Raw genomic sequence first — 20,137 nt, 5'->3', positions numbered from 1 at the left:
CTTGCTTTTCAGCACCGACTTTGTTTTGTACCATCAGGCTGAGCGACCATCTGTGAGTAATACAGACTCGGTGCAGTTATTTGTGTTCATGTTTTGTGCCGAAGATCGTTCCCACTGCAGACTAAACTAACCATCGTCTAGTTAGAATAACTGAGGTTTCCAGAATAACTAAAAGCTGATAGGATGTCCTGTTATTCCTGTAACTCAAACCCTTCAGATTCCCAATCATACCATACCACTTCCAGTTTGTGAGGATATTTCCAGTTATTCCCCTCAAAGAATGACTAATGGCAATCCTATACTGGGAATGTTTGGTTCTTGGAGTACCTCATCTTAAAGCTGACAAATTGCTTGAGGTGGATACATCTTACCATCCATAATCTGCTCTCTTCCACATCGATACGTCTTTCACCACTGCGCTGTGCTGTGCTTGGCCAGTCAAAACACAGGGGACAACCTTACAGAGGAAATTCCTGTGATCTAAAATTTGCCATTTTACATAGAAATCCCAAAGGCCCAACCCATGGTTTTGTTGTTGCAGCTGCAACAATGGTCCCCCAGCTTGTCTGCGCTCAATGAAATGGGCTTCAGACCTTTTAAACACTGATTTTGGTGAAGGGATTTAAGATGTGGGTGCAGCTGCAACGTATAGCCAGAAGAAAACGTATATCTCAGAAATTATTGAGCGTATCATTGGTAATATTGTGGGGTGTGAGTGACTAAATACAGCATGAGCAATGATGATTATGCGATGTGTTGGATGAAGATGGCTAGATGTGCTCCAAGTTTATAAGATGTTGTCAGTTAATGTGTTTTTTCTTTTCTTTTCTGTGGCTTGTGTGGTAAGTTTTAGTATTCATGTTCACATCATTTGATTTAACATTTACTGTATTTTATCAGGTTTTATGAATCTCATGTTCAAGGCTGTGCGTGTTTTGTGTTTAATTTTGCTCCGAGACAAAATTCCCTTTGGGGACATTATGGGTGAAGTTGTTTATCACACTGGAAAGAACTATGATTAAGATAGAATTGGTGTTTTGGTTATACTAATTCATGAAGCAATAGCAATAGGAACTAAGAAGCACAAGTGCTTAAAGAGGCAGTTTCTTCTTTGATTTCTGACATTTGAGATGGGGTCCCAAAATCTTGTTTAGATATTTGATTATTATAGCTTTGTGCTTTCATGCTCAATATTCCTAAATAGATTTGTATTTGACCAAATTACAGAGCTAGTAAGGACTATTATTGGAGTGATAACGGAGCAGCATTGCCCATTTGGTAGGCCTATTCCACACTGCACATAACAAAAATTATAAATTGGAGGATAGTGTGATCTAAATTAAGATTATGAGGTGAATTTTATTGTTTTCAAAGAGGGAATTTGGCTTGGTCTTAAAAAGTGCTGGTCGCAGCCGCAGTCACATGACAGTTGTACACACACATTCACATAGGCTACTGTAGCCTACACAGATGTAACAATAGTTTGAGCAGCGTTTTGGCCCAGACAGACTCAGTTTGGGGCTGAGAGTATCTTACTAATATACTTACTACTAATTTGAAACAAATAAATAGCTATAACTACTTCAAATGAGAGACAATACCAACTAATTTCTTCCTACTCTTGAGTAGGCATACTGCATGATCCAGCAGCAGTGAAGCTGTGTGAAAACAGCAGCACATGCTTTGACTCCGCCCTCGCCCTGATTTCAACCAATCACGTGTCAGAGATTCCTCCGGACGTCCTGCCCATTACGCATGAAGCAGGGGAAACATGGCAGCAGACACCAACAGCAACCTGGACCTTTTAGCGTCTATCGCTGATATTTTGAATGAAAACCACTGCCCTGAGCACCTACAGGCATTGAAAACGTTCACAACTGCGTTACGGGACAGGCAGTACAGGTACGGACAATGTCATTCACTGCTTTTTGAGAACGGAAACCGAGGGTGTTAGCTCACCGGCTAAGCTAGCCTGAAGTAACAGCCGTTGACAACGTAGTGTCAAATATCAGCGGACTGGCCCATTGTCATGTCTTAATTAGGCCAGTTTTATTCTGTCACCGTGTTAACTTACTTAAAATGTAGGTTTGAGAATATATTCAGCAATATGGTGAGTTTACAGATATAAATGCAAAGAGGCTTCCCCGCTACACATGATGACAATGACGACAGTAATATTTTCATAGCAGACATTTTGAATTGTCATAGCAGCAAAAACACAGGTGGAACTAATTATCATAGCAATAATTGAAACTGAAAGGGGCAATTAACAATGTTGCTAGCTACACCTGTGCCTGCAGTTTAAATGTTGTTTTCACTGGACATTTCTCCCATTTGTTGCCTCTTTTTTTTGGTGAACTCTATGTTTCCAGGGATGCCGTGGAGGTGCAGGCGTTTTCCCGTCTTCATGAGGTCCTGACCAGGCTCAGTGATGACCTGCAGACCGCCGACGGAGACGATGAGTCTGCCGCCCTGCAGCTGCAGTTGATTGCTGAGTGCTTCAGGGCCCAGAGGAACTCCTGTGTCCAGAGCACACGCAACCAGACTCTGCTCAGGTATTTGAAGACACAGTGATGTGTCATTGAGATGGTGACACAGAATAATGAATGGTCAAGATGAACATCAGCTACAGAAACTGTTTTTGTTAAATAATTGTCATATGTTTTTTGACTTATAATCCTATGGTCTCAAAAAGTAGACTATGAGACAGTCTGATAAAAAATGCAAAATTGTTGGCTGTATTACAACGTTATTATATTAGATTGTGTTATATGTGTTAAGATTATTTCCAGCAGCCTGTCAAAAAGAAGCATCTAATAATACATAATGCACAACATAATGTAATACTCTTTTTCATCTAGGGAGCTTGGGTTTGTTGATGTATCCCTCAAAATTCTGAGTTTCCTTCTGAACACAAATATGGAGAGCAGAGATGCCGTATATGAACGTAAGTCCTTGGTCATTCCACCCCTAATAATATCAGTTGATCTTCATATTTTAACTTTTTAATGTTAACCTATTCATATTAATTATTCCGCATTGTACAGCCCTCCGCTGTGGGATCCAGTTCCTTGGCAACTTAGCTGTGGGAAACCAATTGTGTAAAGACGACATCTGGCAGCTGAGCTTCCCAAATCTTCTCCTGTAAGTTGTAATATTAGTAAAAACCGATATAATTTAAACTACCCTCCTTTCCCCTCACAATGAGTCAACCCGGCCATGTGTCAACAGGCAACTGCTCAGTTCTGATGATGAGAAGACGGTGAACTATGCATCCATGGTGCTCCACACATGTCTGGATGAAGCGAAGGTGGAAGAGCTGTCAGAGCCCAGCAAAATTGAGCTGGCACTCAAGGTGATGGAGCTCTGTAGGACTCAGCCTGATCTGGACTGGACGTAAGTGTGTGTGTGTTTGAATGCATGTAATCTGTGTACAAAGAGTCAAAAATCTGTGTCATTTAATGGTATTACTTATATCTGGTAATAACTAATTAATCATAATAAACGTTTTTATTTGCTATTTCTGAATTTACAGGGTTCTCATTGCAACCCAACATTTCCTCAAGTCTTCAGCTCTGGTGGAGAGCATGTACTCAGGGATGTCTCACCATGAGAGGTAATTTACTTTTTACTACAAACAGATGCATAAACAAGAATATGATGGACCAACATCTCCTTTACAGAAAATGGCATGCTGATAAAGACGGTTTTATTGAATCACAATCTAGACAAGTCCTTTTAATAATTGATTGTGATACAGCAGAATATCATCAAGTGTACAGAAAGGTTACCTGTCACAGAATATTACCCAGAAAACTGGTGTTTAATACTGAAAGGTACTCTAGATGTGTCTAACAGATGTGTGTTTTTCAGACTTACTCTTCTAGAGCTTCTATTTGCCCAGCTGAGAGAGGATGACTCCGAGGAGTGTGGCATCCCATCTAGTGTAGCTCGTTTCCTGGCTAATTCCTTCCAGAAAGGTTGTGGAGCTGTGCTTTCACTTGCTACTGGTTCTGCTTCCAATGATGAGGTACAGATAAACCAGATCCCTAAGAACTTTGACCTGAACTATGTAAAACGTTTTCTCAATCTTCTTTTAGTATTATTTTAAGAGCACATCCTTTCAGTGTGACCGACACCTGTTGGTTGTAATCCCTTATAGGTCCTGCAGGAGGCACTGACAGTAATTAGTGCGCTGGACGTTCTTTGTGAGATGACCTCAGACCACAGGCAGTTCATGTTCCTACAGGACCACCCTGACCTTCTAGTGACCACTGTTGGTAAACGAAAACACATACTCACATAACCTCACTGATCGGATCCACAAATGGAGTCTGTGGGTCCAGTTTGGCTGTCTCAGGGTAAATATGTCATACACCATAGGCTCTCTGTGCTGTGCAAGATCCAGATTCTCATCAAATCAGCCACAGAAATACAATTCCTGCACACAGTCTTCCTCCATGCTGACAGGCGATAAAAGACCCAACCAAGTCCAAACATGGCTAGAACAACTTGTCTAAAGTAAATTTATCTAGAAATCAAATTCCCTCTTAATCTGTAATTGGCTTTAGTAGTTTAAATTTAAGATTGAGATAATTTATGTGTGTTTTTTCTCTTTTTCACCAGTTTCTGCTTTTTACCCTTTTGCTTTTTCACTACAGAGCTCCTGGAGCAGGTACATGCCATAGGGAAGGCCAGTAAGAACATTTTCAGCGCTGCTCAGAACTTCTCCTCCCTCAGTGGAGATGGAGACATTTCTTCCCATTCCCCTGTCATCAGCTTCAAGGCTCACCTCATCCGGCTGATAGGAAACCTCTGTTACAGCAATGCTAACAACCAGAACAAGGTTTGAAATGGATGGCTGCATGAATGATTGTCAATTAATATGCCTAAAGTTAAACATGTGGACATAACCCACATAGCCCAAACAAATCAAATTAGAGTTTATACAGATTTTCTGTGCAGGTTAAAAAATAAGAACATGTTTTTATTAGTTTGTTCTTTATCCTTAAATATGCATGAAATCTCCTGCTCTGGGGTTAAAAAAACATTGCAATTGTAATGTATCAAAGCCAAAAAAAAAGATATTTTAGTTCAAAAGTTGGTAGTTATTTTAAAGAACATCAACCATAAACAAATATTAAAATGTGTTAATTGTTGGTCACTTTTTAAGGAACAGTGTTAAATCTTTGCTGCTTTTGGGCTTAAATGTAAGTGTTCATTTTCCCCTTTTGTTTATAAGTTATGGTTGTGTTAAGTGTTTATGATTTAAAAAAAAAAAAAAAAAAAAGGAATTCCAGCAAAGGAAATTTATTTGTGATTTAGACAGTTTCTTATTAGTGACTCTATTTTACAGTTGGTATTTTTTCTTCCACATTTTCCTAATCCACTGGGTCCTTCTACTGATCGGATGTGGGGCCTCTTGAAATGTAGTGAGCACCTTAATCCATCTAACACAGTGGGGTCAACGGTCAAGAAGAGGCCATCATTGTCTCGATTTTACAGACCTGTCTCTACACTGAAGTTGCATCTTTAAACTGCTGGTTCTGAAAAATGGACTGTTGTACTACCAAACCACATGATCTCCAGAGGACTGAGAGGAACTGAGGAGCACAATTAGTGTAATATCTAATGGAGCATGAGGTTGTGTGTTCCTATGGCTGTAGGCTTACCAGTTCTTTCAGCACAGCAGCTTGGTTTTGCACTGAAATGTGAAACATTCCCTCCCTCGTGTTTTATCAGTTTGTCTCCATCGCCATCTGTCAGCATCTCGCTATTAACATGAAAAACAGATAAAGTGAATAGGGAGGAGTTGGCCTCTATCTATGGCACATTATAGACTCAGTCCTACTTAATAGAAACAGATTTGTGGAATGCCTGTGGGATGGCCACCCTCAACTGGCCTCTCTATAATATTTATGGATGCTGATCTGTGGTCTGTCAGTGGTCAGAAATCACCCCATATCTGTTTTCACTAAGATCTCTTCCAGTAAACCAAATGTCATTCTGTTCACCTTTGGGAGAGATTGTAATTTAAGATGTGCATGCAAAGCACTGAACTGCATGCACCGGACTGAAGTCAGGGTACAGTGGCTTGTTATTCATCTCTGTATGGGTTTGGACATAATATAAGCAACTTCAGACAGTCGTCCTGAAAGTGGAAAACGCAGACCTGGGTGCTTGTGCTAGTGGACTTTGTTTCTTTGACAGTTGAAATGACATTTCCATTTTCTGAAACTCAGCACTTGGTGGTGTGCTGGTGCTCCCACCAATATATTTGAAGAGAAACCACAATGGCAAGAGGAGGGCAACAGCAAGCAAAGACAATAATTAAGCCTATAGAATCAGACAAATGATGCAGAGCAGATCACCCTGTTGTGATGGTCGCAGACTGAACCACAACCACACTGCTGCTTTTGCATGGACCTGAGGCTCTGCTAAGGACAGGGACACTTAGGTTAAAAGAATTTCTTTCCTTAATGAATTGGAACTTCGTTTGTTTTCTCTTAAAACAGTGATTTCTGGCTAGACTACTCTGCTTGACCAAATCCTACAATTCCCTGAAATGTTTATGTGTAAGATTTGAATAGTACTGATGAGAACTTTATCTGTTTTCACAAAGAATGGGCAATCTACGCTTGTGGTATGTTTGCTTTTTCAGACCATCAGATTTGTGTGGTGAAAAGCAAAATCTCTTTGTCCTTTTTAATATTGCTCTCACCTATTACTTTGAAAATGGTTATAAAAACCTGAATTTTCTTATCCATAGACCAATCAATATGGAGTGGCTTGATACATTGAGTGGGAAAAGTAAATAATGTCAAAAAACACTTGAGTAAAGCAAATCTGTCAATAACTTTAGGTCCATTTGTTTTATAATATGATGTCTGCAATAGCAAATGCTGTCATTGAAAATGAAGTGTGATCCACATATAACAATATACTGCTCTCCACAGGTGAGAGAACTGGAAGGCATCCCCCTCATCTTGGACAACTGCAACATAGACAGCAACAACCCTTGTATCCTTTGTCTGATCTGGAAATGGAGACACATCTGTGTTTGTGTAAATGTATGTCAAGTTTGTTTGGAGGTCATATAAGTACATTTGTCCTGTATTCTGGCACTTTGGGACTGAATTTGGTGTGTTTACACAGGGAGGTTAGTGAGTCTGCAACCAAAAATAACTGCTGCATCAAGCCTTGATCACTGCAGTGTGTGTGCACTTGCTGAAATTTGAACATGGCCCCTGCTCACCATCTTTCAGTTCATCTTTGCCTGCAGCTGGTCAACAGTGTCAACTGATGGGATGCAGTCGTTGTCGGTCTGCTTGTAAATGCTACTTTGTTTGGAGAAGCGCTCAAGCGGAGTTTGTTTAGTACACTGGAGCTGCTTTGTGTATAATATTGTTTTTCTTGACACTGTGTCAGAGGCATTAAATCAGTACTATGGTAATTATTTAGACCACAGTGGTGCTTTTGTATTAGATTGCATTTTGATATGTTTTATCAGCCCCCACTATATTACAATATACAATATTTTAACACTTCTCAATGACAAAACTTAATTCAACAACACCACTAATTATGGCCTCTAAAACTGCTTTCCACTCAAAATCTCTTTGACCCATTGTCAACAAAAACAGAACAGTGTAAGATTCACTGAGATATGATTTTATTGAAGTATTGATTTGCATTACATTGCACTAATCTGCTGTTATATTGTGGCACCTCTGTGCTGTAAATGTAGATACTGTTACTGTAACAACTTGGCTGTGGACCAGATGATAATGACCTTGAACTGGAGGAAATGTTCATATGTACTTAGTGTACATACTGTAAGTAGTGCCCTCACAGAGTGTACTCTTATGCAGCCACTGAGTTGCCCCTCTGGGCTTCCTGTTACCAGTTGGTATTAGATTCCTGAAGAGGGCACTGTGCCAGACTGTCTTTTACCCAGGTCAATGGTCTGAGCCAAGCCTTTGTCCTCATGCCTCTGTATATGCTTACATACACACACGCTGCCCACCCCTTCCACTGTATTTTCATGTAGGTGTCAGCATTTGTTTCTGATCAGAGAGACTGTCAAACAAAAAAGTTTATTGGACTTTGCATGAAACTAGAGAGGGGTGAGTTGAGAATGTTTTTTATCACAAAACGTAACCTGTCTGCGAAACTCGTTTGTTTGTTGGGCTCTCTGCTTACTCAGTGACCAAAGGCAAAATACCTGGCTCTCAAGAGCATAACATCTTGAGTTAGACACTGGAAACCTTTGGCATATGTTACTCGTTTTTATTGTTAAGTCTCCACTTAACTGTCCTTTGTATTTATGCAGTTTTTAAAAATGTGATTATCTAAAAAGCATACATTATGTTTTACAACGTAAAGGAAGATGAAATTGGTTCGAAGTGGGAGCGTTACTTGAATCAGTACAGGGACATAATAAATCATATATCACAACTTCCTTCTTGAACTTAAGCTATTAGTTATTAGCTGTTTTAGTATTTTTTAACCATTGACATGTTTATAAAATACCAGAAAGAACCACAGCCTGTATCAATCACAGTGGTTTTGACTTTAACTCAAGATCTTCAGTCATCAGCCAGTGGGCCATCTTCGCCATCAGGAACCTCTTAGAAAACAACGCGACGAACCAGAAACTGGTCGCTGACCTGGAGCGCCAAGGCCCTGCCGACTACTCTGCACTCAGGGAGCTGGGCTTCCTGGTGGAGGAGCGAGATGGAAGCCTGCTGCTCAAACCCACGAGGAAAGACTCATAAAAACCTGGGAGAAGGAGCCAGGAGAAAGGAGATCCTCAACTCACAAGCAGGTTTTCATGTGAAATAATTGTCTATAAGGGAAATGCGTACATGTGCATGCGCTTGTGTGAACATGTACGCCTATAGTGCTCCCAGCCTCCTTATTGTTAGCTAGTACTAGTAGTAAGCTTCATTTGAGGGTGAATGTCTCATCCTCTGTCAAACACATGTTTTGTGCCTGTCCAGAAAAAAACTGACAGCCACACTGCCAGAATAGAAAGCAAAGAAGTACTTTGAATCAGACATTTCTATCAGAAGAGTATGTAAAACTTACTTTTCTACCTCCGTTATATTTATAATCATGCTCAGAGGGACCATTGGTATTCTTGATGAACAAAAGGCCCATGGGGTCCCCCTGGTACAAAAGTAGAGGTCAGACCGTTAGAAGCTCTTGTTCTGTGTTGACCTGAGTCTGGGAAATGAAGAGTCTGGGAGAGACGAGCACATGCTGGTACCTTTTGGCAGGGCTTATGCTTTGCGGTTTAATCCAAAGACAAAGAGCACCACAGTGTTCGGGCTTTTCACTTTTCACTGACACTGATGTTACCAGCAGGGGTGGAGGTTTAATTCCAGGCCCATAGTGACTTCTGCAGTAACTGTGAAACAGAGAATGACCAAAACATGATATAATCAACCCCCTCACCGCCTTACCTAATTAAATGGCGGTGTCTTTGCCAGAGAGACAAAGATTTTTTTTCCTCGTTCAGATGCTTTGAATACCTGCTAATTTAAATTGACATAATATAAATAATAATAAATATATTAATCTAAGAATGTCTTAATGCTAACTTCAACACTAAAACTAATAAACAATGCATGTTTTGTAGTCTAAAAACCATCGGTAGAGCATGAGCTTGTAGCTGTAGCTCTGCTTGCTTTTGCTTTTGCAGTACTTCTTGTCTTAAGGCAACAACAGCAATGAGTTTTACACTCACCTCATAATGAATTTTCATCTTACTCTTCGTCATCTAACTCTTCCTCTGTTTCTGTCCTATTGCACAGTACTGTAGATAAATAAGGCATGACAGCTAATGGCATGCATCATAGATCATTAACTGTCTATAAACTCACAACTTGGAGTTTATATTTTACACCTTGGACTGCTTCTACCTGCTCTGAGCTATTTTTGACCTTTACCTGACTGCATAGATTATTTTTAGGATTCCGTAAATACTCTCCTTCATATCGAGCTGTACGTGCATGTGCGTGTGTGCTTGTGCTTCTTCTGTTGATCAGTGACACTGGATCAGTAGTCAGTGGTTGAGAGCATACTGAAAGTGTACGTCCGAAGAGTGAGTGAGTGAATGAGTGAGTGAATCAGACCAGAAGCATTAGTTTGCAGAATGACATCCCTCCCTGCTCCTCCTGTTGCTGGATAAGCTGAACAGTCCTGACACCTCAACAATACAGCGCTTTACGGGCCTGCCCACACCCTGCTCCACCCTGTTTGCTCTGCCTCTGATTTTTAATGACAAAATGTATTGAAACAATCGGCTGGACTCTCCCCTCAATCCGTCGGCATAGTGAAGGGAGCTTATGTGGTTCCGGTCCCCAGGATTTCAGACAGCTAACAAAACAGCTGTTACTTGCGCTCGACTGGCTGGCTGCAATGCTTTTCAGCCCCACAGGAAAGAGGCTGTGCGAGTCAGCCGGGCTGAATGAGGTGGCATGGCCATGGTAGTCTGTTCACCTCCTAACACATTAGTACCACATCAGTCAAGGCCAGAAGTTCTTCTGTTTCCCATATCAGCGATTTATTCCATAGGCCTCTACTATTTTGTATTTGTGCCTTCTGGTTTGATATTTACCTAAAGCAAAAACACATTGTCAGGGTGTAAAGTACATGCTTCATTCTAATGGTTCAAATGATATGTTTACATAATGTCTAATAAAGTACTATGTGTGACAAACAGCTTTTTGTAATGATTTTAATAATGCTAATATATTACATAAAACTCAAGAGGCATTAAAAGGATGCTCAGATTTTTATTGGTAAAAAAGGAAAAAATACAACTGTCCATTTTTGTAAGTGATGCAGACTTTGTTTTAGCCACAGAACAAATAAACTTAAATTATCTGTGTTTAAGTTATATATAACTATACTTTTAGGAAGCAAAGAGTTGCTCCTTGTCACTGAAAGCGCTATTAAGACAACTGGAAACACAGAAACTCCTCAATCTAAGATGCACATTTACCTTTTTACTGAAACGTCCAATGTACTATGTATTAGCAACTTCCATGTATTAAATCAAATACTTGACAGTGGTTTCCACAAGATTTTTCTGGACTTTCCAATGCTTTAATGAATCCCTCAACTTTTAGGAGCTACTTTGAATTGTAGCGGATCGCATCGATATAGACAATCTGGGCTACTGCGATAAAACACATGGAGTATTTACAATTTAGGAACTTTGATCAAAGACATAAATTCCAAATAATTTATAGCTCTCAAATCTGAATACAATGACATTAGAAACACTGGTAAATAGTGACTTTGTTTTCCATCTATAAATGACATAAAGTGCCACGTTCCTCATATAAAAATATACTCTTCAAATTGTTTTGTAAGTTATATAAAGCCTAAATAAACATTTCTGAATACATTAAGGGTGCTGTCCAAAAATAGCTTGGAGGCCTTTGATCCTCTCATACCCCCTTCTGTGTGGTTGGGGCACATGCCATCCACCCAGGCAGGCCTAAACCGCGCTGGAAGGCCTTGTGTAAGCAGAGGCCACGATGTGGAATTCCACGTCTCTGCCGTTCATGGGAATGTTGGATGTATCTGAACATGATTGCACCTCTATGGGGTTCCACTGAGGCTTACATGCTTTTCTCAGAAGTCAAGAGCCCTCTGAAAACAAGACAATGAACGCAGTCAGGATTGGAAGTGCCGCTGAAACTGACAAGTTGGATGCTTAAAATAGTATGCCAGTGGTTTCTGCCTCTTTGGCTCTTTGTGTAACAAAGGGTCTGGGCCCTGAGGGGGAATATGTCCATGAGAGCAGCACTCGACAGCACCAGCCCCCCCAAATTACTCATGTCCAATGGAGAAAAAAAAGGAAGAATGTGACTATGTGAGTGCAAAAGAAAAGGATTTATATATAGCAAAATACCCCACTGACCACTGATAATGTATAAACATATAAAAAGGAATTTTTAGTGGCTGAAAATGGGACTCCATGTAACTATAAATCTGTTACTCCCAGCTTGAAATGTATCAGTAGCAATTGAAGATCATAAAAGAGAGGAAAAATATTATAGAGCAGTTGAATTGGCTATCGGTCCTGTAAGACTTACAGTTTGAAAGTTTTGATATTTTTACATAAATAATCTCGTTTTATTTTCAGTGTTCAAACAGAATACAGTGTGAGCGTACAGTTAAACGTATTCCACTGCCACCTTTCAGTCTTCATCAGGAGCCGGTCGTCATTCATGGCAGTCCAAAGCACTTTGCTTCCAGTTGGCGTGTAACGAGTCTTCTCGATAGTTCCTCGTTGCGCTCTCTTGCACAACATCCGTGAGCTACATTTTGTGTCATGTTGTCTTGTCAAGGTATTGTTTTGCTGGAGGAAAATAAGAGAAGATCAAATCCTTTCACCTGCAACATGTTTTTTATCATGTCACAGTTTTCGCACCAGTACGCAAGCAAATGTTTTTCTGAAATCTTCATGTTTGTTTTTCCCCAAACTCTCCAAACCTCATGTTCCATTTCACGTCTGTCTTTCCTTGCTTCAAAGAACTCCAAATAGGATGTCAAGATGTGCAAAATGTTGAATAAATACTTCCAAGTCCTTCACTTCAAATTCCACTTTGTCGTACCCCTACCCCTTTTGTCTGTTTTCCCATCCTCGCCACATGATCCCAATTCCTCGTTCCCTACTTGCAGGTGAAAACTTCTGATTTCTCACTGCAGGTGTTGCACTTCACAAAACAGCACCAGTGGAACTTGCAGTTGCACTGCCACACACGCGTGTAGTGGTGCGTGTTGTATCCCCGGCCGCAGCACATCACGTTACAGCTGTCTGTGTGGGTCGAGGTGCCGTTGCACAGTCTGCCTCTTGTCCCCGTACTTCCTGTAGATGTGTCCTCCTCGCAGTAGTTGGGCGAGCGCTCCAGGTAGACCAGGTCCGTGTCCGTGGGCTTCTGGTAGCCCCGGGCCTCTTTGAGCCGTAGGAAGGAGGGCTGGCGGAGCCGCGAAGCCCGGACGGGCTCTACTTGAACTGCTTCGCTGTAGCGTTCCTTCAGCAGGTAACCAATCTCTCTAAACTTTGGCAGCGTGATCCAGCAGGTCTTGGTGGTGCAGGAACCAGATACACCGTGACACTTGCACTCCAGCTTCATCCGCTCCTCAAGGATCTGATCACACATAGAACAGAGGTTCAGTCAGTATAAACCAAATTTATAAATATATTCTGCAGGAGAAACGCATACATTTTTAACTTTGTTTCATTTTGAATTCATATGTCCATGGCATGAATTTGAAACAGTTAATAGTAATTGCATACCCTTGAAATCTGTCTCTTTTGGTAAGCTGGGCTTTCTGTGGCTATTTCAACTTTCAGCACACGAACCAGCGTGCCAACTTTATGTCAAAAACCTGGGGAAAATAACTCATACCCCAAAAACTGTAGTCTCTAATTAACTTTACCTTTCTTCAGACCACAAAATGGCGTGACAGGCCGAGAAAACTGACCAGAACTGTTGTGCAACTGTGCACAGATAGAGTTTCATTGTGGTCTCAGCCCGATTTATATTATAATGCGTCATCTGAAAATATTTGTATTTTTGCAGACGCACATGACAGATTGACAGGTGACTGCTTTCTCTTGACACTGAGCCCGATATTGACATAACTGATTTCATAGTCGGTAAATTTTGATCACAAGACAATATGACTTCATCTCATCTCATCCCAACACAATCCCTGCACCCTAAATTGCTATCACACTCTGGTGGGAGTTTGCTCTTGGATTTGGTTGGTTTAGTGTGTGCGCTGGTGCAGAAGTGTGGTCTTTGGTGCTGCAACTGAGAAAGGAAGAGGGAGAGACTTGCAATAATATCCTCTGTCCTGACTTGATGTGTAGTAATTCAGTCAATGAAGTTTAGGAGTGTGGCACAGCTCCACATTTAGCAGCTGGATCTGCCAACTCTTACATCTCGGTTACACTTACCCACCCACACTCTGCTGCACAGGAGTTTTTTTTAATCATATGTAGTTACTGTTACAAATATATAATAAATAACTTAAAAAATATTTTTTTATACTCATGGACAGTCTGTGGCGTACAAGACTTTTGCATTACCTTTCGCCCAGCCTCGTTGTTGTGCAGGTTCATCAGCCGACGGGCGTTTTTCTTGATCTCCCGGGCGTCTACGAAGCGCCGCGAGAACTCCACGCCGTACTTGACGTCAGCCGAGCAGCCTCCCCACTTCCAGCCCTCCTCTTGGTCGTGGTAGCCCTGCTTCTCTCGGTCACAGCCGCACTGGCTCAGGTTGCCTTGGCTACAAGCTGCAGTCACTGCGTGGGCAACTCCAGCTGCAGTGATGGCATATGTGAATGCTGCCTCCCTGCTGCCTGAAGAGAATAGAGAGGGATCTGAATAAATCTGATTTGGAGAGGAAAGTAGCATAATGAAAGTGCTCTAGCTGTTTATACGGCACTAAGTTTACACATGTAAATGTTGTTTTCTTGTCACAAGGAGTGCTCAGTGTTGTCTTGGCTTGAGAGTCAATATTTTTAGCACTGGGCCCCTGTTCCAAACTATAAATGTTGGGTACAAAATAATTGAAGCAGTGTGAAATGTAGGATCCAACATTTCTTAAGCTCGACACTAATATTCAATCACCAAAGGCCGTGTACTTCCACACTGGTACAGCTAAATCAACTCTTATAGAAGCTATGCTGGAGCTATTTGGCCTCCTTAAACTTCATGAACCTATAATAGTGATGAACATGTAATTTCTCACATCTAAGACCAATAGGAGGATAACAGATGTGTCAGTTACACAGAATCTGTACACACTTGCACAGTCCTGAGAATCAGTGTTAAATACATCAACAGAAACACCCTAACAAGCCAGTTGGGCCATCCGCTGTGGCTTAACCTGAGCAAATACCTGTAGAGTGCAGATGGAAGTCTGCTTCACTCTGTATAATTAACAGCTATAAATAGTGAAATTAGTGGAACTAGATAATTAGGCATGACGGCAGGATGACTGACGGGTGATGGCATTCGGAGGAAACTGTCAGTCAATCCATACAGGCTGATCTACACTAGTAAAAAATAATCTTTGATCACACAGGGGAAAGGTGAAACTGTGTCCTGTGAGCAAAACTCAAACTTTACTCTAGTGCAGTACTTAATTTCCGGATGATGACTTCAATGAAAGATAAGCCTTGGTTTGAAGTGCATCACTGAATTGGAGGGTCTGAGGAGGATCACTTTTGTGGTTATATGTGTTTGTAAAAGTAATTAAGTACCTGTTGCTCAATAGCAGTGACTAGTTTTACACTTTCACCTCAACTGAAATAATCCCACTATCCCTTTCAATGTCAATTACAATAAGAGATTGTGATGGTGCGGGTGAGTGTGATATAATCTGATAATATCTATTTCTTTCCTTTCTGTCATATCTCTGATCTGCATCAGTACTCAGTTCCAGTAAGAACAATTATCTGTATAGTGAAGAAAACACAAGTGACATCTACTGGCTGACTGGAGGAGCTATTTTCTGGATCGGCACTCGTGGAGTTGCTGTCTTAATGTTTTTCATCAATGGAATTTCTCACGCGGCTTAAGTGTCAGTCTGTGTCCGTCTTAGGCGGTCCACATTATTACAGCAAATGATACCGCTGTGTTACATGTTGAAATAATCTGCGGCCAGGCCTGACTGAGATATGCCCATTTCCAAGCCTTTGTATGTCACCATTTGAACTTCAGAATAAACACATTTATATTTATGGCGTGGAGGGGGGAAGTGAATTCATTGGCACAACAATCGGTAACAGGATATTCCCCCTCTCCAATCAGGATAATGCAGGGCCTTCATTCTCCTCAACAGCCCAGAGTATTAATGCATGGCGTCTCTGTAGAGGCGATTCTAATGGCTCCCTTCCAACCTGACAAACTCACTCGCTGAAACCATCGGGCCTGCGGTTCCCCCGGTCCATAACTCATAACAAACTCTGAAGTCTTCTCTCATCAGGCTAAATCCACGGCCCATTCAGATATATTGTATGGTGAGCATTTCTCAAGGCATCAGGCGCATGCAATAGCCAAACAGCCATCTCCTCGCACTGTGATTTGTTTTGATTGTACAGCCGTGCATGCAGCGTTCCATTGTTGCCATCCAGCTGCTGGAGCTGACTTCAATTAGTGGTTAGCATGAATCTCTCTGGTCTTTCTCAACGCTTAATGAGTTCACAGCCCTGGCAGGTCAATCAAATGAAGTGGCGGATGGTATATGTGTGACACAAGAAGGGGTGGGGGGGTAGGGGGGTGGGTATGGCCTTGTCTAACATTTTTTCCTTAAAAAAAAAAAAAAAAGCAGACATGGATAAGAATAGGATGAGAAAATTAACCAGCTTTACAAAGTATCCCTGAACATGCCTGGAAATCTGACACGTTCTGCGCCGTTAGCTACAACTCTCTAATTAGTTTTTAGACAGATCTAATTAGTTTTAGCCTTAATCTTAATTCTTATTTGGCGAAGCTGTCTACACAGAGAGGACAGGGGGAACGTAGCTGGGCCCGAAGTGTCTCTCGAAGCTCGTTTACACGCCACAAGAGAAAAGAGACATTTCCTCTGACAAAAGAAATAAAGGGATCCAGACGTCTGTCTCCCTGTCTCCCGTGTAGAAGAAAGTGATTGCTCCCAGAGCTGCTAGATTAAACATGGATCCAAACCCACAGCAAGACCGCAACAAAACATTTCGGACTGAAATACAATTTATATAAGAGGTTCACATTAGGAGCAAACAGGCTTCTGTGAGAAATGAAACGGTGAAGAATGTTGTCTAAAACAAGGGAGATGTGTTAGTTTCTGTGGTTAAAAATACTTTGAGAAGATGGCACACCCAGATAGGCCTTAGACGAGGCTTCACAGGGGAAGACTTCGCCATCCATTTACGGCTGCTTTGTTGTGACAGTGTGTTGCGAGCACAGTGATGTTCCACACATCAACCAGATTGAACTTTCTTTGGGGAACGCTAGCACAGCCTTTGGAGTTGGGGCTTTTTTTTGTGTGTGTCTTCACAAGAATTCACTGTGGTTGCGCGGCAAAACAGAAATGTCTTCGTTAAAGTTTTGCCACCCGTCTCAAAGTCTGTTTCACGCTGCTTGAGTCGAGCTATGCTGCAGCTTTTTTTTTTTTTCCCCCTCTATGTCACTGACGAGATTTACACGTCGAAGAACAATACAACACAGATGAGAAGACGGGCTGGTGTCAAAGCACTGCTCGGCTCTTTCAGTTTCTGTGAATGGGAAATCACAGCCAAGCCACACAGCTCAGGCTTTGCTCAGATGGTCTTGTTCTTGTTTATGTACCTGTCATCCTGCTGGTTGCATCTCATTTAGTCTAATCTGACTAAGTGTTGTGAAATGTCTGGGACATGTGGACAACCCCGGGATTCCCTACACTTAGTGTTTACAAAGGTGAGAACCAGTTTTGCCCCTGGGGCGTCTCTGAAGACCATCATCCCTTGTTTGATTCCAGCTGAGGACCTTCGTTACAAGTCATCTCCTGTTTTTGTCCTTATATCCTGTCATCTATCTACTAAAACAAAACAAAACTTTGAACCCCACAAAACGTTATTGAAATCTTCTGGGGGCCTTGGACCATCTTTCTTACCATCACTCACTCCACTCATCTGATTTCCTAAGGTAAAACCATTAAGATCTGAGTTTCAAACAGACTGACCTACTCTCAGCTCTTGTCCAAAGACCGTCCTCTCGCCCAGGGCTGAGCAGTTCCACCGGCCGTAGCGGAACTGGTACTGACACTCATTGATTCCCAACTGAGCGCCTTCGCCGATGACGATGATGGCGTCGGGGCGAGTCTGACAGAGGGCCCTCTGACGGGGGGCCAGTCCCGGTATCTTGTTGCAGATGATGTTTGCACCCAGAGCTACCACCGAGGACAGCGCCCTATAGGCACGGAGAGAAGGAGATTAATGACAGAAGAAAGAACAGCAGCAGTTTTTACAAGGCCATATAGATAACACTGAAGGCAGAACAGAAGACGAAACGGAAAAACAAAGATTCACCTGTGAACGTACTCTATATATAGTCTGAATTTAAGTTGAGCATTATCTATCCTTGATTTGGGCCAAACAATAATACCATATTTACAAGAAACTAAAGTTTCACCAAACTTTTCATTTTAGTCGCCAGTTTACAAATTAATGATGATAAACAAGACCAAATCGAAAGGTACAATAAGAGTATACTCTGTGTCATCCATCCTTACCCCAGATCACATTATAGGTATTTTAATGGACCTTCATAAAGACATGAAAAAGAACAATAGTTAATTATAGAAATGGGACTAAATCCAGTTCATTTCTGTCTGCCCCTCTCTCCCTCTGTCTGTTACAGAAAACATGAACCACCACAGCTATTTTAGGTTTCAGGACCTGCCCTTGTTATGAATGAGAAGCATGTATGGTGCAGCAATCATTCTCTTTGTGAGGGCCTGGGTCTTTGAATGTCATAAGAAAGAGCTCATTACATTGGTCTGCTCCTATAGAGAGAGCGAGGATCAGTCCAATATGACTCTTTTCCATATGCTGCTTTCATATTGGACTTGTCTGACCAGGTGCTGCCATGACAAAGTGGCTCTGGTGTAATGTGTAAATCCATGAGAGCAGGTTATCTCATCAGCTGCACACGTTATAGTCATGTAAAAAAAAATCATGTAGATTAAATATTGGCTTCATTCAACCCAATCTGCAGGCACTTTTTTTTAATAAGCTGTGGATTTATGGCACAATATTAGAATGAAAATGACATTACTGCTCATATTATAGGGAAAAAACCTGCAGCCCTTGTTCCGTGGTCGTCTGTGATTCCATTGTGGAATAAAAATGAAGTTGATTGAACGACACAAGTCACGCACTTCCTACCAATGTTTCCAAACTTTTGGCTGAGTGGATATTCCAAGTTACATTTTTTCCGTTTCCATCCATCTCTCTGCCACGCCAGAACCAAATGTAACCACAAGAAAAAACAGAAAAAATAGCCTATATCCATATTTTCCATTCAGCAAATTTGAAAAGCTGTAGAAGCACGTTTCACATTCTCTCGTATTAAAACCCCGCAACAACCTCATTAAGCTCCGCCACGCGCGATCTAACGCGACTATTCAATTTCCTGGTGCGTAATTGGCCATTTGATTTTGCGCGTAAAGGAAGAGCCACCTGCACACTGTCAGGTGAGCTTCAAAGTCAAGCTGAGCGGCGATTGAACTGAACAAGTACATTGATAAGAAACCTACAGGTAGCTACCGCTGGTGAGGATGAGGAAGATCTGTGGGTAGTAGACGGACAGCAGCGCACTGCGAGACGAGATGATGAGCATGGTTGCGCATTGAACACCACTTGTGCTGCGCTCTTGCGGTTTGAAAAAACAGATGGAAGAGGGGGGGAGAGAAAAAAAAAGGAGGATGAGGTGTGAACAAATAAATCCCTTTTTTTAATCTGACGTCCGGGAAGTTTAAAAGGCACAAGTGTCGTCTCTCTCTCCCCGCCGTTCAGAGGTGGTGTCTTCAGCTAGTGCAGCCGTGGCGCGCTGCGACAGCTCCAAGCTCCGCTGTCCATGTGCTGGAGATGAGAGGCTGCATCCCTCGGCCGAAGTGCGCTCTGCCACCTGGGCTCATAGAGGACTGGGTGGGAAAAGAGAGAAGAGGGGAGGGAGGGAGGAGGGAGGGAGGGAGGAGGGGGGGTCAGCCGGGGTTCCGGATGTCCGATACGCGTCGCTCACGTCTCCAAAAGTGAGACTGTTGTGGCACTGGAAGTGTGGGAGACAGTGCCCCCCTCCCCCCTCCCTCACCCCCTCCACCCAACCTCTCTCTCTCTCTCTCTCTCTCTCTCTCTCAGCCTTGATCACAACAGGTAAAGTTGCTGAACATCTGAACTGTCAATATTTGTTTTGTTTTTTCTCAGCACCAGCACTGCCTGGGAACAAACCTATGATATTCTGGATACAGTTAAAACCATCTTGGCCCCAAAAAGTTCCTTTATGGATTTTACATTAAAACATGTCAACGTTCCCCTCTACTATTGTCAACCCTGATCAATTAACTTGGATTTCCGTCTCTAATCA

At 41.9% G+C, this 20,137-nt stretch overlaps 2 protein-coding genes across 2 annotated transcripts; one reads left to right on the top strand and one right to left on the bottom strand.

The window, feature by feature from the left end:
• The first annotated feature begins 1,700 nt into the window (after positions 1-1,700).
• Positions 1,701-10,726, top strand: atxn10 (ataxin 10). The gene is made up of 11 exons (XM_085768626.1): positions 1,701-1,902; positions 2,373-2,555; positions 2,862-2,947; positions 3,048-3,144; positions 3,232-3,396; positions 3,536-3,616; positions 3,874-4,030; positions 4,163-4,280; positions 4,662-4,846; positions 6,957-7,020; positions 8,593-10,726. Exons 1-11 carry the CDS (start codon positions 1,772-1,774, stop codon positions 8,775-8,777), a joined length of 1,452 nt encoding a protein of 483 aa, XP_085624752.1. The 5' UTR covers positions 1,701-1,771; the 3' UTR covers positions 8,778-10,726.
• A 63-nt stretch (positions 10,727-10,789) lies between these two features.
• Positions 10,790-19,669, bottom strand: wnt7ba (wingless-type MMTV integration site family, member 7Ba). The gene is made up of 4 exons (XM_085768627.1): positions 19,311-19,669; positions 17,736-17,962; positions 14,120-14,391; positions 10,790-13,172 (listed from the first exon to the last, which is right to left on the bottom strand). Exons 1-4 carry the CDS (start codon positions 19,391-19,393, stop codon positions 12,693-12,695), a joined length of 1,062 nt encoding a protein of 353 aa, XP_085624753.1. The 5' UTR covers positions 19,394-19,669; the 3' UTR covers positions 10,790-12,692.
• Positions 19,670-20,137: the final 468 nt, after the last annotated feature.

The sequence above is a fragment of the Trachurus japonicus genome, chromosome 23, assembly GCF_045865225.1.
Source record: "Trachurus japonicus isolate A0001 chromosome 23, Traja_1.0".
Classification (NCBI taxonomy): domain Eukaryota; kingdom Metazoa; phylum Chordata; class Actinopteri; order Carangiformes; family Carangidae; genus Trachurus; species Trachurus japonicus.
This window is presented reverse-complemented; position numbering and strand designations above follow the sequence as displayed.

What these genes read in the sequence shown, in the direction of transcription:
- atxn10 (XM_085768626.1), top strand. Translation starts at nt 1,772, where the DNA reads ATGGCAGCAGACACCAACAGCAACCTGGACCTTTTAGCGTCTATCGCT. An exon ending in CGCAACCAGACTCTGCTCAG is followed by an intron (nt 2,556 to 2,861) that starts GTATTTGAAGAC and finishes TTTTTCATCTAG; the next exon opens with GGAGCTTGGGTTTGTTGATG. An exon ending in AGCTTCCCAAATCTTCTCCT is followed by an intron (nt 3,145 to 3,231) that starts GTAAGTTGTAAT and finishes ATGTGTCAACAG; the next exon opens with GCAACTGCTCAGTTCTGATG.
- wnt7ba (XM_085768627.1), bottom strand. Translation starts at nt 19,393, where the DNA reads ATGCTCATCATCTCGTCTCGCAGTGCGCTGCTGTCCGTCTACTACCCA. An exon ending in CTCACCAGCGGTAGCTACCT is followed by an intron (nt 17,963 to 19,310) that starts GTAGGTTTCTTA and finishes CCGTGCCTATAG; the next exon opens with GGCGCTGTCCTCGGTGGTAG. An exon ending in ACAACGAGGCTGGGCGAAAG is followed by an intron (nt 13,173 to 14,119) that starts GTAATGCAAAAG and finishes ATGTGTGATCAG; the next exon opens with ATCCTTGAGGAGCGGATGAA.